The 26,765-nt window shown below is 48.1% G+C and overlaps 1 protein-coding gene across 6 annotated transcripts in view; it reads left to right on the forward strand.

Annotated features, from left to right (window-relative positions):
* Positions 1-26,765, forward strand: part of GSE1 (Gse1 coiled-coil protein) — a 273,191-nt gene extending 246,426 nt beyond the window's left edge. For all 6 annotated transcript variants that reach the window (XM_058155622.1, XM_058155623.1, XM_058155624.1 and 3 more), the window contains 13 exons: positions 5,646-5,833; positions 6,138-6,335; positions 8,157-8,348; positions 8,437-8,735; positions 9,467-9,794; positions 14,370-14,947; positions 16,764-16,876; positions 17,504-17,774; positions 18,538-18,645; positions 21,245-21,622; positions 22,208-22,480; positions 25,419-25,522; positions 26,103-26,765. In XM_058155622.1, coding sequence (XP_058011605.1) covers positions 5,646-5,833; positions 6,138-6,335; positions 8,157-8,348; positions 8,437-8,735; positions 9,467-9,794; positions 14,370-14,947; positions 16,764-16,876; positions 17,504-17,774; positions 18,538-18,645; positions 21,245-21,622; positions 22,208-22,480; positions 25,419-25,522; positions 26,103-26,237 — 3,165 coding nt within the window. In that variant the 3' untranslated portion in view covers positions 26,238-26,765. The remainder of the gene's footprint in view (positions 1-5,645; positions 5,834-6,137; positions 6,336-8,156; positions 8,349-8,436; positions 8,736-9,466; positions 9,795-14,369; positions 14,948-16,763; positions 16,877-17,503; positions 17,775-18,537; positions 18,646-21,244; positions 21,623-22,207; positions 22,481-25,418; positions 25,523-26,102) is intronic.

The raw sequence follows: 26,765 nt of genomic DNA on the forward strand, positions 1-26,765 counted from the left end.
CTTTCCCTCTGTTAATGCTGCCTCCGACTGCCTTGGCTTTTTTGGCAGCTGCAGGTCACTGCCGGCTCACATGTCAGTGACTGCACAGACAAATCAAGCTCTTTACAAGCTCGATGAGATCCCTCTGCTTCCGCTTCTGCAATCGCTGACAGCTTTCTCATCTGATTGGTTCCCATCCCTGCTGGAGAATGTGCAATGCGCTCCCATTTTTCTGGACATCCGAGGCCTTTCCCCTCTTTACTGCAGCCGTTTTCTGCTGCCCTCCTGCTCCCCTCGGCCCTGATGCCTGGTCCATCTAGCCTCCTGGAGAAGGTCAGGATTTGTCTCTTGGCTGGTGGTGGGAGAGGACCGGGTGTGGGCGCCCCAGGCGGGCGCTGCGTTCTGAGAAGGAACAGCTGTTCCTGCTCATTAAAAATTCCAATCAGGGGCCCATCGCTATGAATTAATTATGGCCAATGGATCTTCGGAGGAGATTTGCAAGTCTTGAGGAGTTCTCAGCGGCTTGCAGGATGTTTGTTGTATTCATATTTAATAAATACACTTGGAATGGTCTCCCGTGGTACCCGGCTGGCTGCGAATGAATCCCAGCTAGGTCATACCTTCTAAGGTGACACCCAAACAGAGAATTCATCTTTGGAAGAACATCTAATGCAAAACGGAAGCCTTTCTTAACAGCTTATGAAATTGTTGGAAAAGAACATTATAAAGAAGAGGGGATCAAGCTATTCTCCAAAGCACTTGAAGGCAGGACAAGAAGCAACGGATGGAAACTAAACAAGGAGAGAAGCAACCTAGAATTAAATTTCCTGGCAGTATGGGAACAATTAATCAGTGGAACAACTTGCCTCCAGAAGTTATGGGTACTCCAACACTGGAAGTTTTTAAGGAGAGATTGGACAGTCATTTGTCTGAAATGGTATAGGGCAGGTGTCAGTAACCTGTGGCTCCAGAGCCGCATGCAGCTCTTTGGGCCGTCTGCTATGGCTCCCTGTCAGGTGATCCCACCACTGGCTGGCCCTGCCCCTCGCCCTTACCTCCCAGTCACTCCTTGTCTGGGCTATGAAGGTAAGGGCAACGTGTGTGTGTGTGTGTGTGTGTGTGATGAAGTGGCCGGGGCAAGGATGGAGAGATAGAGAGAGTGGGGGAGAGAGAGATACAGAGATACAGAGAGGAGGGGGAGAGAGAGGTGGGGAGAGAGGGGGAGGGAGGGAGAGATGTCAAAAGGGTTTTGTGGCTCCTGGTGTTTTTTAACAACTGGTTCTCTGCCCTAATGACCCGCTGGGTAGGCGTGGCTAGGGGGGTCATGTGACTGGTGGAAGTGAGTGACATCACGTTGACCACGCCCACCCTGGTTTTGTGGCTCCCGGTGTTTTCTTTTCTGTGGGAAATGGGTCCAAATGGCTCTTTGAGTGTTTAAGGTTGCAAACCCCTGGTATAGGGCTTCCTGCTTGAGCAGGGGGTTGGACTAGAAGACCTCCAAGGTCCCTTCCAACTCTGTTATTCTGTTAAAGTCAAACCCGTGTGGTTCTTTTTCCTTCATGGTGTTTTTTTTTTTTTTAATCGTGTCTCAGTGCCATCAGTAGCTTGAACCAAACAGAACATTTCTGTGATCCCATCCCTCAAAACAATAGTTTCCTGCCTGGAGCTGCCCCATCTGCTTCTATTCCAGCTGAGTTGCTTTCCAAATTCAGACTAGAACAACATCTGCCCACTTCTCTCTCTGAAGACTGCCAAAGTAGACATTAGCCCCTATTCAGGGAATACCAACTGCTAAACCCTGAATATTGGCAAGCAAGGAATTAGCTGAGAATCCGTAACAAAATCCCCCCTTCCAAAGCTCTTTAAATACATCTCGGTTCAGCGTGTAGAACAGGGTAGGCGGACTCTGAGAGCGAAGAAGGAGAACGGATGTCGTGAATTCTATAGATTTCAGATTTGATCTCCGCACAACTGGTGGATGATGGCTAAATCTTCTTAAACAGCACATACATTTTGCATGCCTAGCACCTCTTATAGGAAGATTTCACCCTGGGCCAGGACAAGGTCGTCCACATTTCCACTTGTCTTGCCCATCCCGTCTCAAAGAATTTTGCCATTGGCTCCCCGTGAGAGCATTGTGGCTTAATGCTCCTGTAACCATGATCTGTGTCAACAAAAGCACTGAACAGAAGAGAGTGTTTAGGACCTGTCTGCCGTTAGCTAAACAGAGGCAGACCCAGAAGAAGATGGAGAGACAGCATCAAAGGCATATTACAACAACATCAATTAACAATGGTTGAGACCTCCTGAAGGGCAAGGACCAGAACTTTGTATCTCCCTCAGCTCATAAATTGGTAGAAGAGGAGGAGGCGGGGGAGGAGGAGGAAGGAGGGAAGGGAGGGAGGGAGGAAGGAAGGAAGGAGAGGAAGAAGAAGAGGAGAGGGAACGAAAGGAAGAAAGGAAAGGGAAGGGAAGGAAGGAAGAGGAAGAAAGGATGGAGGGAGTGGAGGAGGGAAGGAAGGAATGAGGAGAGGAGGAGGAAGAGGAGGAGGGGGAAAGAAAGGAAAGGAAAGGAGGGAGGGAAGGAAGAGGAAGAAAGGATGGACAAGAGGAGGTGGAGGAGGAAAGGAAGGAAGGAAGGAAGGAAGGAACGAGGAGAGGAGGAGGGGGAAGGGAAGGAAGGAAGGAAAGTAAAGGAAAGAAGGAAGAAAGGAAGAGGAAGGAAAGATGGAGGAGAAGAGGAGGAGGAAAGGAAGGAAGGAACGAAGAGAGGAGGAGGGAGAGGAGGAAGAGGAGGAGGGGGAAGGAAAGGAAGGAAGAGAGGAGGAAGAGGAGGAGGAAAGTAAGGAAGGAAGAGAGGAAGAGAAGGAGGAGAAGGAAGAATTCAGCAAGGTCCTCTCAGTTGCTCAGAGCAGTTCCTTTTTGGAGTAAAATACTTGAGTAACCATCAAAACAATACCTCCTTTTCTGTCTGTGAGACACCACTTACTGGAGTGCAAAAGTGCCTTTTTCCAAGCTTTTTTTGTGGGGGGAAAAAACCCCCCAGCCATGACCAGTATACTCTTTGTTCCTCAAGTACACGCATTCTGAAACCGGAATAAATTATGCAAATATACATTCTTTAATCTGCACTGTATATCCCGCTTTCAGGATTGAAGTCTCTCTCTAATTACTATGCCAACTGCAGAGTCTTGAAGGGGGACAAGGCGATTCGGAACCCGGGAGTACAAATAGTCAGAAATAATGGAAAGCTGGAAAGGAGTTTTCCAGTTACGATTTCGTCAGATATGTCCACGTCTTTTGCTCCCTGTAGCTGGGAGAGCTCGAAATGAGCAACTTTACAAAGCGATCAATGCCAAAGGAGACTCGAATGGGCAGGAGAGGTCACAGGGCTGAAGATCTGGATCACAATACTTGGTGAAGGGGGGGTAACCATTAGGAGATGGTGATCCTATTGAGAAGGGCAGAGCACGTTCTTCAAGGTCCCTGTGGAACAGAGCACAAATGGACTCGGTCAACTTGCAAGCCAGACGTGGCTCACAATCGGTTTCTTGACCTTCTCCTTCAAAAGAGGCCTCCACAATGGAATAGGCTTTCAGAGGGAAGCCCATAAAACAAGGACAGTCAGTTCGTACAGCCCATTCGGTCTTTCCAATTCATTTTCTTCAGGGTTTGGGTTTGAAGGTAGAGCTGAGCAACCACTGTATTCCCTTCGTTGCTAAGCCCTCCACCACGTTAGCTACTTCCAGCTGTTGGGTAACAGAGTTGGAAGGGACCTTGTGGGTCCTCTAGTCCAGGGGTCTCCAAACTTGGTCCCTTTAAGACTTGTGGACTTCAACTCCCAGAGTTAGGCTGGAAGCTTCCATGCTACCATCTTGTTTTCTCCTTGCTGATCGTTTTGCTCAGTCTGTTAACCAATCAAGGGACCTCGAAACTCAACCCAGAGTTTCCTGCGCCAAAGAGAAGATGCTCAGACGGATAGCGAAGGCTTACCAAGGGTCTGAGTTCATCCTTTTGGAAAATAGATGTGCGTACGGGGCTGAGCCATCTCTCCACTTAATCTCCCCTATCTTTCATTTGGCCCCTCCCCTTGCAGTCGTCCCTTCCGCTGCTGTACCAAGTCAGCAAGAGGGTTGTGGGTAGGTAAACACGTCTGAACATCCACAGTGGGGTTGAGTAATCCAGGCTTGATATCTAGATCTAAATCCTGATCTGTTTGGCCAAGAACTAGATACTTGCGCTTCAGGAGGACAGCAGGGTCTTCTCACCCACTGGGGTGACGTTGTTTGACGCCGAGCTGGAGATCAGGCACCAGCCCAGCACCTGTGGAGTGGGCCCAGCCAGCCCTTCTGTTTCTGAGCCGATTCCAAGCAGCCGCTAAGCAAGGAAGAGCAGCTTGGGATCAAAGCTTCTGCTAAAATCTGCTCTTTAAGCAGAACTGACTCGGCTCGGCTCTTCTGCTGGAGCCCAGTGTTGGTTTCCGGGTGTCCAGGGGATTAGAGAAGCTAATCAGGATAAGGAGGAGTGGATTGCTGGTGTGCCTGGCAGTGTCACACTCTCGTTCTGTCATCCAACGTGTTGTGGGTTAACATGTCTGAACATCCACAGGGCCTTTGCCCAAAAGAAACATTGCTACCTTTGGTTGGGGGCCAGCAATCTTGCATCTTCTCTCTCTTCCCCCCCACCCCACCCCTCCGTCACAGGCAGGTGATTGCCCAGAGAACATCTGGCTGGGATTAAGCCTGGGAAGGCTGTTGGGAACAGAGAGAGCGCCATGTATGGCTCAAACCAGATGGTGCCGCTCTCCCTTCCCACTTTCATCGCGCCGTGGTGTCGCCAGAAGAGCTGTAAAGGCAAAAGACAAGCAGATGTTTCTGCAGCTGAGGCCGTGGCTGCCCACTTCAGGGGAACGACTGGTCACAGATCATTCTCTACCCCGGTGGCGGTGCCAGCTTCCTCCTGCCGTTACGGCTTTCGTGCATGCTCCAGAGTGAGCTGGATTCGCAGCCAGGGTCCAGGAGCAGCTGCCTACTCAGCTGATGCTAGGCTGGCCCACCAGAACAGCTTGGCCCGAGGCCCTGGTTTTGTTCCCGGGGAGAATTGTAGCTGAACCAAATATAGGACAGCCTCTTTTGCTGTTTGTCAGGCAACTCTGCCCCCCCAGGTAGACCCCCCCAAAGCATGTCAGACCAAATGCTGCAGGGAAATTCTGATCACCAAAGGGCTAAAAGCCAGGGAAGATCTGTCTGCATAAAGTTACTTTTAAACTTGCCTTTTTGCAAGCTGTCTTTGGGCCATTTGCTGTCAGATTGTCGGGGGATATCATGCCTTTTGAAGTTCATCTGTTTATTTATTTAAATCAGGGGTCTCCAAACATGGCCACTTCAAGACTTGTGGACTTCAACTCCCAGAATTCCCCAGCCGGCATGTCTAACTGGGGAATTCTGGGAGTTGAAGTCCACAAGACATAAAGTTGCATGGCCGGCTGAGGAATTCTGGGAGTTGAGGTCCAGAAGTTTTGAAGTGGCCAAGTTTGACTTAAAAGATGATGTAGCCACTCATAATATGCAGGGGTAATTCTGTGGCCTGTTTGTGACTTTTGCATTCTTCCTACCTCCCTTGGGGCCTTCTCTGGATGGGGATCATTGGGCTTGTGTTCCTTTCAGCAAGAAGCTAGCTCCCGAAGCGGTGGTGGAGGCAGCAACGGGAGCCGGGACCGCCTGATCACAGAGGCTCCGTTGCCCCAGGAGAAAGGCAGCGGCCCAACGGTCCCTTCGCATTTGCTGGGGGCGCCTTATTCCTTTGCAATCCCACCCAACTCCATCGTCCAAGATTCCCGTTTCCCACCTCTCAAGTAAGTGAGGCCAAGGAATGTTGGGGAGATCCCTACCCTTCCCACGGGGGCTCTTGACGGGACCTTTGACTGGGCTCTGAGTCAGGCATGTTCCTTTCATAAGGGAGAATCATGCTTCCCGTTGGCCCAGTCTCTTTCTGGCTCACTGCATGTTGGGACATGGAACAATGGATGCCCAGAACTAGGGCCTCAGTTCATGGGGGAAGTGAGCTTGGAAATGTTATTGCAGACTTCTGGAATGCATTTCCTTCCTTCCTTCCTCCCTTCCTCCCTCCCTCCTTCTTTCCTCCCTCCCTCCCTTCAGCCTCCAGCGTCCTGTCCATCATGTGGTGCCTCCTAGTGCCGTCACCGAGGACTACCTGCGGAGTTTCCGGCCCTACCACACAGCCGAGGAGCTGCGGATGTCCTCCTTGCCTCCCCTCACTTTGGACCCTGCCACTGCTGCTGCTTATTACCATCCCAGCTATTTGGCTCACCACCCTTTCCCTCATCCGGCTTTCAGGTAAGAGAAGAGTTGAGCGAGAAGGAGGTTGTGCGCCTTCGGGCAGCCGCAGTTGGTTAAGTCGTTGGTCCTCGAGGCGTGTCCTTTGGAACCACCACTAATGAACCCTCTTGGCCCATAGAGTGGAAGGTTCTCTGAGGACTTTCATGTAGCGAAATAAAACCCAGCAGGTTGTCACTTAAAAGAGCAGCAGGGCTTCAGATGATGAGCTAATAATTTGCCCTTTGAATGAGTTCCTGTTGAGCAGACTCAGCTGCTGTCCAGCTTCACCCCAGCTAGCAAGACATGCTGTGTCCATGGAGATCTGAAGGATCTTGGATACGAATGCCTTGAAGAGCCTCCGAAGGAAGCTGAGAATTTTCGTCCAGCTTTTCTCCATGTGAATGAGTCTACCATGTATTGGAGTCTGCGGACTTGGCTTTAGAGCACCTGAGAATGCAGGTGGATGCTACAGCCTTTCTTGAGATCATCTGAGAAAGGTCCCTGAGGGACCCTCATCTAGTGAGGTTGACTCAACGGTGATCAAGGATCGCATCTTGTCGTGTCCCACTCCCACTCCGACGAACGAGTCAAGGGAGTCTGTAACAAACTTGGCAACGAAGCCTTTGCAGCTTGCCAAGTTCCTTCGAGGTTTATCAGGGCAGGCAGGAGTCCAAGTTGTGACTTCAGCGATAGGGTCTGGTATCAGCAAACTAGATAAGACTTTGCTTGACTCAAGGTTGGAATGCCAAAAGCAGGTCCTTTATATAGGCTGTGGGATGTGGCTCCATGACTCAGCATTTATCCAGCCTGCCCCACCCCTCCTTCTGCTGGCGTCGCCTCTCAGATCTCCGGAAGCGAGGGTCCTCCCACTCTGACTTGTCTTCAGTTGGATCTGCTGTCAGCTTCTGGGAAAGGGAGGGGTCAGAGGGAGTAGGGCCGAGTGATTCCAGCACCTGGCTGGCTTCCTGCTCTGAAGGCTGAGCCAAAGGAACACACGCTGTATGAGTGAGGTTTATCGGGCTTGTCCTTTCACTCCTGGAATCCTCTCCGGGCATGGGGCCAGGGCCAGGGCTGGAGGCATGACAGGCCGTTCATCTTCATTATCAGACTCGGAGTCTGATAAAAGGCCCAGTTGGAGACGGGAGGGGCCCGACTGAGGAGAGGAGGGAGGACGAGTCACAACACATCTTCTGAGCAGAGTGGCTGGAATGCCCTTTTTGGAGTCTCACATCTCATATCCACCCTGTCAGATTTTGAATAATAAATAATAAAAGTTTCAATCTAGGTCGATCACTGAAACCAGAAGTTTAGACTTCTGAGCTTTCGGACTCGTACTAGAGCCCATCCTCAGGGAACCTCTCTCTAGTTTAGGGAACTTCTCTAACACATTCTGCTAGAGAGAAGTTCCTTGACCCAGCACGAATCCAAAAACTTGGAAGACTAAACCTCTGGTCCCGGTGACCGACTCAAATTGGATCCTGCAAATTTATCCTGGGACACGTAGATTTGCCTTCATAATAAAGGTTTCGTTTATCTAGGCCTCTTAAGAATATTAGCATGCCCTTCCATTCTGCCAGGGTAATTTTATCCATTTGACTTTTAAGTGATGCTGCTCTTTTATTACTGTTTATCGTTGCGGTAGCTCTCTTGAATGATTTTGTAGTCAAGGAACTATTCAAGTATATTCCATACAAGTTAAGAGTGAGGGAGGTAAGAAAGCTGTTGTGATCGTTTCTGCTCAGTCTTGCCGAGCTGAAGCTTAGCTAGAAGCAGAATGTGATTAAATTTTATGGGATGCTGGCCGGTCAAAATAAACTAACGACTCTTTTTTCCCCCCAGAATGGATGATTCCTACTGCCTTTCGGCTCTTCGCTCTCCTTTCTACCCAATTCCAACTCCTGGTTCGCTCCCACACCTCCACCCATCGGCCATGCACCTCCACTTATCAGGAATGAGGTATCCTGCCGAGTTGTCCCATTCCTCTCTTTCGGCACTTCAGTCAGAACGCCTCTCCAGTCTGACCGCGGAACGGTATGGAATGTCGGAGCACCCCGGCAATCGGTGGGCAAACATTACTTCCGTGGTTCCCATGAGCTTTGTTCTTCTCTTGACTTCTCAGGTTGCAGTTGGACGAGGAGCTACGGCAACGGGAGCGAGAGAAGGAGCGGGAACGGGAAGCCGATCGGGAAAGGGAGCGGGAACGGGAAAGGGAGCGGGAAAAGGAGCTGGAACGAGAACGGGAGCGAGAGCGGGAACGGGAGCTGGAAAGGCAGCGCGAGAGAGCCCGGGAAAAAGAGCAGAGCATCATCAAAGCCATGGAAGGCCCCTTCCTGTCGGTCTCAGAGTTGCAGGGGCCAAGGGCCCATCCAGCCGAAGAACGTGTCAAACCATCGGAACAGCTAACGCCAAACCGAGCAGGTGACCTTAAGCTGCTTTCTGCCAGACAGTCCGAAACACCCGGTCTATTTCGAGGCAGACGGGGAGCAGAAACAGATTTCAAACCTGAGTCTCGGACAGGACAAATTCATAGGATGGGTTTGAAGTCTCGTTTCTCCCTAGATGCCTTACATCTCTTCTTGGGTTGCTTGCATTGTATGCAGTTTCTGCACGTGGTTGAATGCCCCCTGAGGCTTGTTCGGGCCAAGGGTGTTCCGTGCATCTGTGGATTAGCCAGTCAGGGGTGGAATCTGGTTGCCCCTGTAGAATTTGACTTTCTTTTAAGTGCTTCTGCCTGTCGATGATGGACAACCATTTTCTAACAAGTCTTCTCCAAGAAGCTGAGACATCCTAGGACTGACTATCTCTTCCCACTTCTTCTCTTTTCTTCCTATGTTGACCAGAATTATGAAACCCATCTACAACGTGTGTGTGTGTGTGTATATGATTTGTTGAGCTGCTACGATTGGACTTTGGGTTACCAGTCATGCTTTCTTTCCTTAACCTCGCTGATTTCTCCCAGAATGGTGTCAACAGCAGTAGGCAAAGGCATTTCGCGCAAAATAGTGTCCTCGTTGCCCTCCTGCCATGTTCAAACTGGACAGACGCTCCTCGTCTAGACAGCAGCCTTCCAGTGTTAACAAATGGCAGGCTTCCTTTGGCCAGTTAACAGTGGCATATATTTATATAAATATATATTTATTTTCCTGCAGAAAAACCAAAGGACTCTTCTGCTGCCCAGGCCCCAAAAGCGGTCCAGCCTCCGTTGCACCAGCCATCTGCCTCGCAGCACCCGGTGCCTAGCTTGATTTCCAGCCACTGTATATTCCCCCCGCCTGGAAGCAGCACAGCCGCCGCACTCCTCATCCAACGCACCAATGAGGAGGAAAAATGGCTGGCACGCCAACGGCGGCTACGGCAAGAGAAGGAAGATCGACAGTCCCAGGTGTCTGAGTTTCGGCAGCAGGTCCTGGAACAGCATTTGGACATCGGGCGCCCAGCCGGACAGATGGAAGTGGAGCATCGGCCAGAGAACTCCAGGTAGCGGCTGGTGGTCTTGGCCTTGTTGTGGGAGGAGAGGGTGTCTGAGTGGCCCCCTTTGGCTACTTTATGGGGGTGGCCGGAAAGTAGCCACCTGCCACCAACGACAAGGCTCTTCCCAAGGATCAAAAAGGCCAAAGTTTTCCTCTGCTCCCTAGATTTCAGCAGGCACCGTGTAATGCCATCTGACATGACAGCTGCTTTGATGCCCGGACAGAACGGGTGAGGTGGCCTCCATGCCATCAACGGTGACCATGTGTCTCTGAGACAGTTGTCGCTAATTCAAGCTGTCTTTGGCAGATGGAGGGGCTTCTAAATCTGATAGGTTACAGCCGTGGTTGGCACGGCTGCTTGCTGGCCTCGAACAGCAGGCCCTGGTGGGCTTTGAGTAATCCAGGCTTGATATCTAGATCTAAATCCTGATCTGCTTGGCCAAGAACTAGATGCTTGCGCTCCAGGAGGACAGCAGGGTCTTCTCACCCACCGGGGTGACGTTGTTTGACGCCGAGCTGGAGATCAGGCGCCAGCCCAGCATCTGTGGAGTGGGCCCAGCCAGCCCTTCTGTTTCTGAGCTGATTCCAAGCAGCCGCTAAGCAAGGAAGAGAAGCTTGGGATCAAAGCTTCTGCTAAGATCTGCTCTTTAAGCAGAACTGACTCGGCTCGGCTCTTCTGCTGGAGCCCAGTGTTGGTTTCCGGGTGTCCGGGGGATTAGAGAAGCTAATCAGGATAAGGAGGAGTGGATTGCTGGTGTGCCTGGCAGTGTCACACTCTCGTTCCATCATCCTCTGGTGCCGTAGCTGGCTCACCTGTCTGACAGATGTCCAGAGGAAGCTTGAGAGCTCGGGCGCTTTCAAAAGGTCACAATCCGGTGGCTGCAAAGCCCCTTTTGCTGGATAAGGGGTGCAGCAAACACGTTGTTCGTTGCCAATCATTGCAAATCTGTATCTGCCTGGCTTCATTCTCACGGGTAGATAACTGCCTCGATTCTCCATCTTGATATTTTTATAAGCACATTTTGAGCACACGTGTCTACTGGGGCTTCTCAATCATCCAGGTCAGGAGTGTCCCAAACTGGACTTTTTGAGAGGGGTGGGGATTTGTCCTTGTAAACTGAAGAACTGAAGAAGCTTCTTGGAGGAGAAGCGAAATCTTTTCAAGGGCAAACAGAAGGGGAAAAAAGTCCAGTTGCCTTTTGGAAAAGCAGCTTTGGGGCATTTTGGAGACACGGTTCAGGTAAATCTACAGATGCTATCCAGGTCTTCTTCCTTTTGTTTTCTTTACGAAACAGCTTTTAATTCTGCTCGTCTGGCAGCTTCTTTTGTGGCGCTACTGAGCGTGCTGTTTTGTTGGGCCCTGGGAAGGCTGGGATTTTTTTCTGTTTCCTCTCCGTCATAAATTTTGCCTCCTGCAAGCTTTTTGCAAAGAGACACTCCGTCTGCCCAGTAGTTGTATAATGCATCGCTCTAGGGAAGCAGCCATTGCTGTTTCGGTGCATAGCACCCTGGCGCTCTTGAGTGGAAAGCGGCTCAATGCGCGACTCCAGCAAATGCGGTGCTTATCGGGTATCTGTTGTTCTTTTTTTGCTACCTATTTAAGGATTACATGGTTGTCATTCTCCGGGCCACTTGAGCGTAACTTTGGGGGAGGCTGGTTTCACATTGGAATCTCTGAGCCTGGATGTTGATAGACAGGTGAAATCTGCAACTTTCCAGGTATTAAAATCTGGATATCGGAATAGGGCTGGGAAGTGGCTCACCAGGCTAATGCAGCCTGTTATTAACACACAGCTGCCTGCAGTTATAATTACTGCAGGTTCAAGTCCCACCAGGCCCAAGGTTGACTCAGCCTTCCATCCTTTATAAGGTAGGTAAAATGAGGACCCAGATTGTTGGGGGCAATAAGTTGACTTTGTATATAAATATACAAATAGGATGAGACTATTGCCTTACACAATGTAAGCCGCCCTGAGTCTTCGGAGAAGGGCGGGATATAAATTCAAATTAAAAAAAAATAGGAAGATTGAAAGATGTTTTGGAGATTGTCTAATTTAGGGTTTCTCGACCTTAGCCATACTGGCTGGGGAATTCTGGGAATGGAAGTCCAGGTCGATTAAAATTGCCATGGTTGAGAAACGCTGCTAAAAAGCATATTCATTTAGGGAACGTGACGGGACCATCTTCCCCAAATATCAGGATTCACAAATAAAGGCACTGCATTTATTTACATTTGAAGTTTAGACCAGGGGTTGTCCAACCATGCTGGCTGGGGAATTCTGGGAATTGAAGTCTACAGGTCTTAAAATTGCCAATGTTGGAGATCCTGGTTGTCCCAAAGGTGCTTTTTCAGGAGGCAACTGGACTTTCTTCTTCTTTTCTTTTGAGGACATTTTGCTTCTCACCCAAACCGTTTCTTCAGCTCTTACAGGATCCTTCTATTCCCCACTATCCTGTCAGAACTGAAAAAGCTTCTTGGATGAGAAGCGAAACGTCTTCAAAAGAAAAACAAGAAAGTCCAGTTGCCTCCTAAAAAAGCACGTTTGGTTTGGGATTGCCAAGGCTGGATACCTCTGCCATAGGCTGTTTGATTTACGGACAGGTCACTCTTGCTTAGGGAAGAGCACTTTAAATGGTGCTTTCTCTGACATGCAAATCCTTCCTTTTCCTGTGGTTTAATTCGTGGAGGGATGCTTTTCAGGAGAGACATTGAACCCTCTAATGGACTCTAAAAGTAGTTTCCTTTTTGGTTAACCAAGCTCAGTTGGCTACTCAGAAGCTTCTTGCCACACATTTAATATAAATTACTCAAACAGTGGTTTACAAACTATTGAGCATCTGCTTCAAGTGCCAAACGACTGGACAATATGGTTTCTATGCTGGCAAAATGCATCGTTTCCAGGTTGTTGTTGTTGTTTTTTTACAGGTTACGTGCTAGCTGGGAAATTCTGGGAATTTGAGGTCCAGACAAGGGGCTGAGAAACATTGCTTTAGATGGATGGAACAGCAGAGTAGCTCCCTAGGCGGTCCTCAGATGGTTCCTGTGTGCTTTTTGTTGGAGAAATTGGTACAATAACTTGGGTGCAGCTGAGAATTGAGCACAACACTGTTTGCCAAGAAAAATCTGGTTTCTGTTGCATTTAATGGCAGCGCCACTAGATGTCGCTCACTCTGATTCCCAGAGGCATGAATGGGACACCTGCTCTGGCCAAGGTGCCCTCTACTGGACAGTTTTATAGGGAAAAGGTCTGGCTCCCACTGCACTAGACTGTAATCGAGAGCAGAAAGTGAGTTTTGGGTATTGTGTGGTGTTGCATAATGACAGGCACAAAATAAATAAAAGAAGTTGTCTATTAAAGAATAATTTATTTTGCACAAGGCTTTTGTGTATGCATGACATCCAGGATCATTCACAGCCAAAAAAAGAAGAAGAAGAAGAAGAAGAAGCAATGCAAATCAAAGTCCCTTAAAAAAACTTGCAGCCAATTGCATCACCACTTTTAATCCTAAAAAATAAAAGAAAGGCATGAAAAAGACCAACTGACTATTTTTTCCAATCTCCGCTTGAGAAAAAAAGGGCCTCTGGTGGCTCAACAGACTAATGCAGTCTGTTATTAACAGCAGCTGCTTGCAATTACTGCAGGTTCTAGTCCCACCAGGCCCAAGGTTGACTCAGCCTTCCATCTTTTATAAGGTAGGTAAAATGAGGACCCAGATTGTTGGGGGCAATAAAAGTTGACTTTGTATATAATATACAAATGGATGAAGACTATTGCTTGACATAGTGTAAGCCGCCCTGAGTCTTCGGAGAAGGGCGGGATATAAATGCAAATAAATTAAAAAAAATAGAGACCGAGATGGTCTAATTTGGTTTGGAAGCAACAATCTGGACTTGTTTATGCAGGAAATGCTTCACAACCTCATGATTTACTTAACAACTTCAGTGATTCGCTTAACAACCGTGCCAAAAAAGTTCATAAAATTGGATAGGACTCACCTTGGTCACCGTACTATAAAAAACAATGTTGAGACTGTAGAAAGAGTGCAGAGAAGAGCAACCGAGATGATGAGGGGACTGGAGGGGACTGAAACATATGATGAACGGTTGCAGGAACTGGGCCTGGCTAGTCTAGTGCAGAGAAGGACCAGGGGAGACAGGACAGCAGCCTTCCAATATTTGAGGGGCTGCCACAGAGAGGAGGAAAGGGGTCAAGCTATTTTCCAAAGCATCCAAAGGCCAGGCAAGGAATAATGGATGGAAACTGACCAAGGAGAGATTCAATCTGGAAATAAGGAGAAATTTTATGAGCGTGAGAGCATCCACCCATGGAACAGGAGTTGCCTTCGGAAGTTGTGGGAGCTTCATCACTGGAGGCTTTCAAGAAGAGACTGGACTGCCATCTGTCAAAAATGGTATAGGGTTTGCTTGGGGCGAGGGGTTGGACTAGATGATCTACAGGGTTCCTTCCAACACTCTGTTAATCTGTAAATCTTGCTTCTTATTGAAAATTCCGGTTGTAAGTCCAGGACTACCTGTTACCCTTGTTTCCATTAATACCGTTTCGCGTTCCTCTTTTTCCAGACTGGGTCCAAGCCGCGCCGAACTGGGGGTTCGAGAGCAACCCCAGCATTTTGGAGGGCCCCCTCCACTCATATCTCCCAAACCACAGCCCCATCCGGTGCCCACGTCGCTCTGGAACCCGGTCTCCTTGATTGACAGCACCACGGAAGCTCGGAGGCTACAGGAGACCCACCCGCTCCCCACCCACACCAGCCCCTATGAGTCCAACCGGCAAGCCATCCCTTTGGTCAAAGTGGAACGAGTCTACTGTCCCGAGAAAGTTGAGGACGGAGCCCGGAAAAAGGAACATTTGGACAAATACCAACCTGGCCGGGAGACAGGTGGATCCGAGCCTAGTGGGTTTCCCCACGGACCCTTATTAAGCGAATGGGAGAAGCCCCTGCAGCAGAGAACCCCCCACCCACAAAGCGTACCATTTGTTGAGGCGTTGAAGAACCAGACGGGCTCCCCGTACAGGCATCTCCTACCCAGAGGCCATGATCCTATGTATGTTTACGACGAATTCTTGCTCCAGCAACGCAAGCTGGTCAGCAAGCTGGACTTGGAGGAGAGGAAGAGGAGGGAAGCCCAGGAGAAAGGTGGGTGTCCGTCGGCCTTCCTCGGGGGTTTCCTGTTTCAGATGAGAATTGAGAAACTGATAGAAGGGAATCTTTGTAGCTCAGGGCTGAACTGTGGGGTCCTTGGTGCTCCCTGAGCTGGGTGGTTTTCTTGCGAATGTTGCATGACCCAACTAGGGAACATCATCAGTGCTAGAAGGGAATGAGGTTTGTGGAGAGGAGGGGGAGGAGGAGGAGGAGGAGGAGGAGGACTGGGGGGTCCTTGGTGCTTTCTGATGAATGTTTTCTTGCAGAGGTTTTCTTGTGAATGTTGCATGACCCAACTAGGTAACATCATCAGTGCTAGAAGGGAATGAGATTTGTGGAGAGGAGGGGGAGGAGGAGGAGGAAGAGGGAGGAGTAGAAGGAGGAGGAGGACTGTGGGGTCCTTGGTGCTCTCTGACGAATGTTTTCTTGCAGAGGTTTGATTACCCGACTAGGTAACATCATCAGTGCTAGAAGGGAATGAGATTTGTGGAGAGGAGGAGGAGGAGGGGGAAGAGGAGGAGGACTGTTTCATGGCCCAACTAGGGAACATCATCAGTGTTAGGAGAGAGTGGGCTTTGCAGAGAGGGGGAGAGAGGGGAGCCTTTTTCCACTGGAGGCGGAATAAAAGGAATAAAGAGGGGCCATTACAAGGCCCAGCATCCAATCTGAGACTCGTGTGTCTCGGCGTCCAAGTGAAGAGTGTCAAATAAAAGGACTCCTGTCTTGTTTCTGCTTAGCCCCTGCCCCCCACATCTCCCCAAGGTGTGTCCCCCCCCCCAGCTTTTTCAAAAAGCACTGTGGCCTTACCAGGTTTCCCTTCCTACCTCTGCAGCTCCCTTTGAAGACCTGTTCCAAGCTGCTCCGCAAATTGTCTTTCTGAGACAGGCCCAATTAATAAATGATGAACGGAGACTAATAAAGCAGCTTTAAATATTCATCGAGAATGTACAGCCATGGTGGGATTTGCAAAAGGGAGGAAAACAAAACATTTAAGTAGGAAGGGAGGGAGGGGGGAGGATGCGGGGCTTCCATTACGAGGCAGTGCAGCCTTCTCTGTCGTTGGACGTCGGTCCTTTCTCCACCTTTCCCAGCGTCCTTCCAGTTTGTCCCTTGGCAGGAGTACGTTAGCTAGCACTAGGGTTGACTTCTATGCCTTGGGGATAGTTCCCCTTGTGCCAAAGGGTTAGGGTGCTGCTGCTTGAATGTCCCAGGTGGTTCCTTAGCACACCTGGAAAGATGGAGCTTTGAAAACTAGCCTTCATCCAGCTCCGTTAAAGTCCTTGGGCATGGCCCGTCATAGCCTGCATATGTGTCTGCCTGAGGGTTCAGGAAAAGAGAGTCTTGACAGCAGAACCAGACTGTGGGGACAAGTCCAGCTGCCCTCTCCTGTTTATAAGCACTGGAAGGCCAACCGCTGGCAGCCTCTTTGCCTTCCTCTCGGCTTTTCCTGCCGTTCCTTACACCGGATGCTGGCTTGCATAATTTATCCCTTGCAGGAGCCGAATGTCATCCCCCACACACACCCCGCAGGCAAAATAGCCCTGGCTCAGGCTCCATGCCTGTCTTGGCAGATGGGTAGCTACCACCACGTACAGCCATGTCTTGCATGATAGGTCCAGCTGCCCTTGGTGCCGCTGTCCTTCTGGGAACCCAGGACAGCTGTGAGGATTAATTTGGCTCTTCCCCGAGAAGACCCACCGTGGTGGGACGGCGTTGCTTGGGTTCCTGGAGGGAGAGGAGGGCAAAAGTCAAGATGAGGGTTTTTTTGGTGGCCCTCAAAGTTCACCTCTGCTCTGCTTGGGGTGCGCAGGATATTATTATGATCTGGACGATTCCTACGATGAGAGCGATGAAGAGGAGGTACGGGCTCACCTACGCTGTGTGGCAGAGCAGCCCCCTTTGAAGCTGGACACTTCCTCCGAGGTAGGTCTCATCTCCTGTTCCCCATAATGACATAGGTCAAAGGGTTCTGACTTGAAAACAGAGGGTTCGCTACCCCAGGAGGCGCCGGTCGGTGCACTGTATGACCGGTAGGATTTGCTTGGACTTATCCCTAATCTAAGACGGGGTCTCCAACCTTGGCAACTTTAGCACCTGTTCGTCAGAGGTTTTTCTTTTCTTTTAAAAGCATTTTTTTTGCCTTAAAAAAAAAAGCCACTGACAATCAAACATCTCAGCTGGGATCATCAGAGGCCAAAGTGGTTGTAGAAAAAATGCTTTTAAAAGCCTCTGACGATCCCAGCTGAGCCGCGTGATCATCAGAAGCTTTTTTTTTTACTTTTAAAAGCATTTTTTTCAGCCGAAGAAAAAATGCTTTCAAAAGTAAAAAAAAAAAACCTCTGATGATCGCGTGGCTCAGCTGGGCATGGAGAGGGAGGCAGGGATTTTTGCTACCAGTTCTCCGAACCACCCGCTGCCATCGCTACTAGATCGGGTGATCCGGTCCGAACCGGGAGCATTTCACTCCTGGTCTCAGATGGTATGGAAGCCCTGGCTGATGTATATTTATGAAAGTTTTCATTAATTGACCTTCCTCTTTCCTTCTTCCAGAAGCTGGAGTTCCTGCAGCTTTTTGGGCTGACCACTCAGCAACAGAAGGAGGAGCTGCTGATCCAGAAACGGAGGAAAAGACGGAGGATGTTGCGGGAGAGCAGCCCTTCCCCGCCCACCATCCAGAACAAGCGTCCCATGCCTTCCCCTCGTTTTGTGCTCTCCACACGTTACAGCCCGGATGAAATGAACCACAGTCCCAACTTTGAAGAGAAGAAGAGGTTTCTAACGACCTTCAACTTAACCCACATTACTGCGGAAAAGAGGAAAGGTATCGGTCCCCTGGGGGGGGGCGCAGATTGCAGAGGACAAAATAACAAGAGTTGGAAGGGACTTGGAGGTCTTCTAGTCCAGGGGTCTCCAACCTTGGCAACTTTAAGACTTGTGGACTTCAACACCCAGCAAAGCTGGCTGAGGAATTCTGGGAGTTGAAGTCCACAAGTCTTAAAGTTGCCAAGGTTGGAGACCCCTGTTCTAGTCCAACTCCCTTCTCAGGCAGGAAACCCATTTCAGACAAGGGACTGTCCAGTCTCTTCTTAGAAGCCTCCAATGATGGAGCACCCACAGCTCCTGACAGCAAACCATTCTACTGGTTAATTGTTCTCGCTGTCAGGAAATTCCTCCTTAGTTCTAAGTTGCTTCTCTCCTTGATTAGTTTCCATCCGTTGCTTCTTGTCCTGCCTTCAGGGGCTCTGGAGAATAGCTTGACTCCCTCTTCTTTATGGCAGCCCCTGAGATAGTGGAAGGCTGCTACCGTGTCTCCCCTAGTCCTTCTTTTCACTAGACTAGACATACCCAATTCCAGCAATCATTCTTTATAGGTTTTAGCCTCCAGTCTCCTAATTGTTCTGCAGTTTTCTGGAGGACCCAAAGCAATATTGCTATCTTAGATATCTTAGTCTGTCCTGAGTCTTGAAACGTACTCCTGCTGATCATCTAAACTGGCTATAATTCATACTCAATCCCTTGCAGAATAGGGTTCTTGCTTCCTGTCCTTGATCCTTTAAAAACTGTCTCTGCTTCCTGCTTTGCAGATAAAGAGAAGTTGGCAGAGATGCTTCATGCCATGAAACAAAAGAATGCATGCACAGCACCATCAGTTAAAAGCTCCCCACGAGACAGTCCCAGTATTGTCCAAGCTGGTAAGTAGTTATATGAATGATGGCGTCTCCTGGCAGGAAATTGGCTTCCCGAAGCTGGGAGATTCTTCTGATGGAAGCCCATCTCCTCATCTAACTCTTTTCTTGGCACCAATGCAGGGGTGAAATCCAGCAGGTTCTGACAGGTTCTGGAGAACTGGTAGTGGAATTTTTTTAAAAAAAGTTTTTATTGATTTTATTACAACGACATAACACAAACACACATAACATAGACACATAATATGTGTTTTCTTTTTACATGACGGTTTTGTTCCATCTACTTTCTGCTCTATATAGTCCTCTTTTCCCTTCTTTTTTATTATCTTTGACTTTATCATCTCTTTAGATCTACTTTTATTTTTTTTTATTTTATTTATTTCCATTTATATCCCGCCCTTCTCCGAAGACTCAGGGTGGCTTACACTATGTCAGGCAATAGTCTTCATCCATTTGTATATTATATACAAAGTCAACTTTTTATTGCCCCCAACAATCTAGGTCCTCATTTTACCTACCTTATAAAGGATGGAAGGCTGAGTCAACCTTGGGCCTGGTGGGACTTGAACCTGCAGTAATTGCAAGCAGCTGCAGCTGCTGTTAATAACAGACTGTCTTACCAGTGTGAGCCACAGATAACATTTGTTATCTTCTCTTCTCCATCCTTTATTTCTATTTAGTTTTCCTATTCTCTAACCACTCGTACATTTGGTCCATATTTGATAATATTCTGTCTCTTCCTTTTCCTTTATTTCTTTCGTTAATTTATCCATCTCCGCACAGTCCAGAATTTTCTTGATTATTTCTTCCTCTGTTGGTACCTTTTCATTTTTCCAAAACTGTGCGTAGGCAATACTTGCCACCGTAATTATGTGTAATATCAAATTCTGAATATCTTTATTGTAAGTTCTGGTTAATATCCCAAGTAAGAACATCTCTGGTTTCAAGTCCACCTTATGTCCACTTATCTCTTCTGTCCAGTTTCTGAATCTGGACCAAAATTTTTGCAATATTTTGCAAAACAGTTCCTAGAACATATTATCACCTATGGTGGACATATCCTAAGGCGAAAAAAAAAATTGGTAGCAGAAATTTTGAGTAGTTCAGAGAACCGGTAAATACCACATCTGGCTGGCCCCCGAGTGGGGAGGGAATGGGGATTTTGCAGTATCCTTCCCCTGGAGTGGGGAGGGAATGGGGATTTTGCAGTTTCCTTCCCCTGGAGTGGGGAGGGAATGGGGATTTTGCAGTGTCCTTCCCCTGGAGTGGGGAGGGAATGGGGATTTTGCCGTGTCCTTCCCCTGGAGTGGGGAGGGAATGGGGATTTTGCAGTGTCCTTCCCCTGGAGTGGGAAGGGAATGGAGATTTTGTAGTATCCTTCCCCACCACACATTGGTGGGCGTGCCCACCAAGCCATGCCCACCAAGCCACGCCCACAGAACCGGTAGTAAGAAATTTTCCATTTCACCCCTGGGACAGTTGCAGTTTGGGTGGTCCCCATTAAGCCCCCTGTCAAATACAATCACTGATCTGGGCTCCATCGTTGTTTGTTTGTGCGCATATCTGCCCGGAGCAAATAACAGTTTTCCTCTTTGAGGATAAGCTTCAAGCTACCCTAAGGCAAGGTTTGAAATTAATCACTGTCAAAATGAGTAACTGCTGAAGTGCGATGTCTCAATTGGCCCCTTCCCAAAACCGTGGCTGGGAAGTGGGGAGGGGTGGGGTGGGGAGTGCCAGGTTAGAAGCAAATGCAGGAGCTGAAGAAGCTTCTTGGATGAGAAGAGAGACGTCTTCAAAGAAAAACCAGGAAGTCCAGTTGCCTCGTAGACAAGACAAGCATCTTTGGGACAACCATGACAGAGAATCTCCGTAGACATTTAAAAAAAAAAAAAATTAAATGGAAGGGTTTCTTTCTGCGTGATTAGTTTGGGCCATCCATCTCCTAACCTGGAGTAGGAATCCCAGAGGTGTCACAGCAGGGGTGACATGCTCCCGGTTCGGAGGTAGTGATCGCGGCTTGAGGCTCCGCCCACCCGCCTGGTTCTCGTTACTTCCTGGTTTTAACCAGGAAGTAATGTGTTTTGTACTTTTACTTTTCTTGCTTTTAAAGTAAACAAAAAGGCTCTGACAATCACAACTGAGCTGCGTGATCATCAGAGCCTTCTTTTTTTTTACTTTTAAAGCATTTTTTACAACCTATTCACCTAAATAAGGTTGTTAAAAATGCTTTCAAAAGGTAAGAAAAAGGCTCTGACAATCACAGCTGAGCTGCGTGATCGTCAGAGCCTTTTTTTTACTTTTAAAAGCATTTTTTACAACCTATTCGCCCAAATAGGTTGTTAAAAATGCTTTTAAAAGGTAAAAAAAAAAAAGATTTGCACGCCACACCTGATCACCCCCCCCCCCCATGCGCGCTGTTCTACTTAACCCCGTGCCTTCGTTTGGTGTGCACTGTACACCCGCACGCACCTCGCATTTGACACGCAGCACGCATGCGCAGCCAGTGAACCGGTAGTAAACCGGTTTCAGATTTCACCACTGTGTCACGGGATAAACAGACCATCTTCTGGGTCCTAACTTACGTGTGGCTTTTTTCTTCCCAAAGACTCCCAAGTCCATCAAACGGCAGCCTCGGACTTGGAGAAACCAGTCGGCGTTGCCCCAGCGTCTCTGCCGGAAGGCCAGAAGACCACGGAGTCCTCCAGAACAAATCACCTGAGACCCCACGACTTTTCCAGAGCCAAAGAGCCCGTTCCTCCCCCTGCTGAGAAGCCCCGGCTGAGCGACAGGCACACGGTCAAGAAGAACTTCACCCTCCTGAACTGCGTCCGGGGCTCTTTGCCGAAAGAGATCCCCGTTCCGCTCTCCCACAGTATGAACGGGAAGAACAAGCAGTGGGAACCGTTCCTTGCCGAGGAGTTTGCACACCAGTTCCACGAGTCCGTCTTGCAGTCCACCCAGAAGGCTTTACAGAAACACAAAGGTAAGTCAGACTTCCTGTGGCTCCGCTGGTCGTTGAGGACGGTCTTTTTAGACCGTCAGCCCTGGATCTCGTAGAGCCACTAAGACAGCGAAAATCAGCTGTCTAGTGGCTTGGAAAACCTTTCCCTCGGGTGAAGAGGGAAAGGTGAGTGATCGGGTGGAGGTAGAGCTCCCCCCAAAGCTCCAGGAATGATCCTGGAGGCTTGAAGGGAAGAGCTCCCTTAGTAGCCTGAAGAGCTCTGGATCCAGGACGCCTCTGTCTTTGGCAGAGCAAAACGCCCGCGTCCACATCTGTGATCGATAATGAGTTTAAATGGATTTTTGACTTAACCAGACAGAGAAACACAAAGGTAAGGGAAAGGGAGGCCACTCGACCCCAGAGGCAGAGAGAGAGAGAGAGACAGAGACAGAGACAGAGACTGTTCCGTGTTCTAAATCCAAAGCCTTCCTGTAGCTATCTATATATTCATATGACACTTCAGAAACTATAAGGTAGCCAGTCCTGAGCAAAATCCTTGTCAGCACAGAGGTCCACTCATCATTAAACTGGATGCCAATGTCTTCCTTTGTATCTGCTGGCCTTTAGGCAATCCAATGGTTCATTCGGCGGAGCAGAACCACAAAGTGGACGCTTCCATCCATTATAACATTCCGGAACTGCAGACTTCCAGCTGGGGCTCTTTGCCGCAGCACAATGGACAGAAAGATTCCCAGCACAAGGGACTGATTCCTCCAGAACACGAGAAGATCTCGGATTCCGAAGAAGACGAGGAAGACGAAGAGGAAGAGGAGGAGTACCCCAGACCAAAATGGCATGGGATCGAAGCCGTCTTTGAGGCTTATCAAGAGCATGTCGACGGTAAGATGCCCTGGTCCAGGATGGCGTTTTCTCAATCTTGGCCACTTTTTTTAAGACAGGTGGACTTCAACTTCCAGAATCCCCCCAGATTTCTGGGAGTTGAAATCCACAAATCTTAAAGCAGCCAAGGTTGAGAAACGCTGATCCAAGAGATTCCCACCCCTCATATTTTTGCTTCATATCTCTTTTTTTTCCAGGAAAAACACAAGAGGTGGTTGTGGCTTCTTTTCCAAGTGGGTGTTTTTCATTAACCAGTTGCATTTTTGGTATTATTTCTCCAGATGGCAAGGAAACTTTTGAGGTTTTGGAGAGGTTTTCTTTGTGTGATATATTCCCACATTTCAAACATGATACACAGGCTACCTTACCAATGAATGTGCTGATGAACTCTCAGTCATCCAGGCAACGGTCTCTGAAGGTTGAATCATGCAAGACAGATTAATTTTTGTTAGTGTTGTGACCCAGGCCCAAATAGGTAGTATTAAATGTAATCAGTTCAAAATCAAACAGATTTTATTAGAGCAGCTGAGAATTACACTCATTCTCAGCGTAGTCTAAACTAAATCAAAACAAATTCATCGTAACACAATTCTTCAGTCTTATCACCAACCTTGGTCCAATTAGGCAAACTGTCAAAGGCTTTTCTTGGCAAAAGTTCAGAAGCAGAAGACGCCAACAAGAAATAAATGCAGCAAGACAAGGAGCAAGGCTATCAATGTTGTTTTCTGACAAAGAGCCCAAATGCTGTTGCTGGTCTTTTAAGCCTTATGAGAGGGGCCAATCATCTCTTGGCCTTACTCCTGAGTCGTCCTTTTTGCTTTAGCTGCTCTTACCTTCTGGCAACTCTTCTCATGTGTGCATTAGGAACAGGCTCCTCCTCTTCCTCTGCCTCACTACCGTCAACCTCTGGAGCCTCTGGAGGCTGCACATCACTCCTTGATGGCCCTGGCCCCACCTCCGCCTCTGACGCAGAGCCCTCATCTGCGCCTTCCCCAGCCTCCAGGACTTGCCCATGTTCTTCCTCAGCCTCATCACTGTCCGACTCTGCTGCCAGCTCCGCAGGTTGCTGGCAGACCACAACAGTTAGCTTGAGGTGTTTCGCTGGTCTATCCAAGGAATCTCATCAGTCAGAATGGGTCATTTCTCCATTGCCATGATTCAACCTCCGGATACCTTTGCCTGGATGACCAAGAGGCTTCATTGACACTGCATTGTGGGGAGGAAACCCCTGAGGTTGGCGTGGCAAGAGTGGGTACAATTCCAACAACTGACTCCCTGCCTAACTGACTTGCTCCGACTGGTGAAGCTGCTTGGATGAGCGGCGAAACATTTCAAGGTGACAAAAATGTTCTCCAGTTGTCATGATTCAACCTTCAGTTGCCAGCAAGTGGCGCAAAGGTGGAAGGAAGCAATTGAAATGACCAGATTAATTGGGATTTGTTTCCCAATTTAGGAAATTCAAGGAAAGCTTGAGGGATTTGAAATGCAAAGAGCTAAATTTTGATAGGATGGTATGGACATAGGTACGATTACGCGTTTGCTGATCATGGTGATTACTGATTGATGGCCACCGAGTAGGGATAGTGCTTGGAGTTGTCGGCAATAGCCTAATAAACAAAAGCACCTGTTGAGAACAATAATTCTTTGTTTTCTAGATATTGAGCATTTAGTTGGCCAAGTTACCGGGAAAAAAGGGGGGGGGAATGGAGGAAGGGTGAGAAGCAGACATCATCACCCAAATGTGTGTTGGCCGGACTGCTGGGGGTGGGCAGGGACTTCATTTTTGCAATCTGTTGCAAATTCCATTTGCAATCCAATAAGTTAACTCTGAAAGAAGCGAGACATTAAAAAGCCATTATTTTTTAAAAGAAAAAAACCCCTTATCTATCTTATCTTTCTAGCTCTTGTCTGTCTGTCTGTCTGTCTATCTATCTATCTATCATCTATCTCTATACCCTATTCCTCTATTATCCGTCCATCCATCAATCCACCCATCAATCTATCCTATCCTATCCTATCGGATTTTGGAGTATCTTGCTGGAGAAAACAGAATTTTAATTTTTCTTCCCACAAGAGGCCAATAGGCTACTTCTGAATGCTCTGATATGTAGATTACATATTGTATTGTATTTATTGTATTGTATTTATGATTGTTATTTTTTATCTGGCTGTAAACCGCCCTGAGTCCTTCGGGAGAAGGGCGTTATAGAAATTAAATTATTATTATTATTATTACAATTTTCTTTAATGAATATGAAATTTATTTTCTGCCCATCTCTTATCTGACCTCTTACCATGGTTTGGGCAGGGAGGAAGGGCCTGGATTTAGTTTCCCAAAATCTGAGAAACAGACTCCATCTGAGTGTAGCCTGAACCAGAGATGGAGCAGTTCTGTTAGCCATAATCAGCTGCATGATCCTTAGTCCAGTGTCATCCATCATCTTTCATCATCTTTTAACCACCCCATAATCCCTTGCAATGGGATGGAGTCTGGGCAACTGAATGGAGCTAGCACAGTGGTTTAATGGCCGGATGCCCTTCCTTCAGCAGATATATTCTCATTGTGCCCAGAGAGAGAAATAGCTGCCTCTATTTAGGATTAGGAACTCACAGCCTCCTGATTGTGAGACGAGAGCTCCACCTCTCGGCCACCGCACCACTCCAATTCTTAGTCCAGTGTGCCTTTGCCAAAATAGCATCTGAGCTGGAAAGGTAGATTAACATCTTTATTTATGCGTGTAAATACAAGGTGAAAAGACCCTTAGAAATGGGGAAAATCACTTTATGTATTTGTAGTTCAAATCTATTGGGTTGGAATGGGTTCATCAGTTGGCCAGCTTCATTGGAGGCGTTCCTGGTTACTAAAAACAGTTGTTCACAGAGGGTCTCCCTCTCCTGCTGCCATCAGTTTGACTAACTGGTTCAAATTGCATTGCAGAGCAAAACCTGGAACGGCAAGTGCTGCAGACCCAATGCCGACGTTTAGAGGCCCAGCACTACAGCCTCAGTCTGACCGCAGAACAGCTCTCGCACACCATGACGGTGAGTAGGGATTCAACATCCACAGCTAAATGGGCAAGAGTCCCTCGGGCAAGCCATCCGTGAGTTTTCTTGGCCAAACAAGAGGTCCATGCCTTTTCGGCGGTGTGTATGTGTGTGTGTGTGTGTGTGTGTGTGATGAGAACATTAAGACTCCAGGCTTCAGATCTCTTCTTGGCCTCCCATCCACCTTTGCTTAGCTCCTCTGCAATTCAGTCCCAGGCATGGTAGACGTTGGTTCCTTTGGCATAACACATCGGTTGCTGAAGCAGAAGAAATTTTGAAGTCAGGGAAGGTTCTGTCTCTCTCTCTCAGTTCAGGAGTTGTATTTCTGGTGCTGTGTTTTCTAGAATACTCTAAATCAGGGTTGTCACTCCCAGAATTCCCCAGCCAGCCGTGAAACTTTATTTAGGACTTCAACTCCCAGAATTCATCAGGGAGCGTGGCTGACCGGGGAATTCTGGGAGTTGAAGTCCACAAGTCTTAAAGTGGCCAAGATTGGACACCCGTGCTATAAATCCCTGCCTGCCTCAATGCAAAAGGAAGACATGACCATTTCAAACGATTCTTCTCTTCTTTGCAGGAACTAAAGAACCAGAAGCAGAAAATTGTCTCGGAAAGGGAACGGATTCAGGCTGAACTCGATCACTTGCGAAAGTGCCTTGCGTTGCCTGCCATGCAGTGGTCCCGGAGTTATTTCAAGGGGTATCCCAGGTGACATGCCCTTGCACTAGGCCAAACATAGAGTATAGAAATAATAATTAATAATAATAATAATAATCTATTTTATTACCTGGAATATTTAATATTTTTCACGGGGAGGTTTGAAGCTTAAATAAATAATAAATAAAAAAGAATAAATAAATAAATCAAAAGGATGTGCCATGCATGGAGCAAAAAAAAAAAAAAAAAAGGATTCGGCGGGAAGCCAGGAAAAAAAAAAATCGGAACCCCGCCTCTTTTAAAAAGTGCAACCGAACTCTGAGACTTTATTTTATTTTTTGAAACTCTGCGAGTGATCCATTTAGATGAAAGTCTACGTTTTCAAGACATTGGAAAGAGTTCGTTTTCTTTCGGCGTCTCCATCTGCTTTTTTCCTTCTCTCGCTCTCTTTTTTTTTTTTTTTTTGTCTTTTGAAGATCTTGGTTGGATCCGGAGATTCCATCAATGACACTAAATGTTTGCCTCCTGTTGTCGAAGGAGCCGCCGGATTTAAAATCCTGGCTTGCGCGCCTTCTCGTTGCCA

This window comes from Ahaetulla prasina, chromosome 12, assembly GCF_028640845.1.
Source record: "Ahaetulla prasina isolate Xishuangbanna chromosome 12, ASM2864084v1, whole genome shotgun sequence".
Taxonomy (NCBI): domain Eukaryota; kingdom Metazoa; phylum Chordata; class Lepidosauria; order Squamata; family Colubridae; genus Ahaetulla; species Ahaetulla prasina.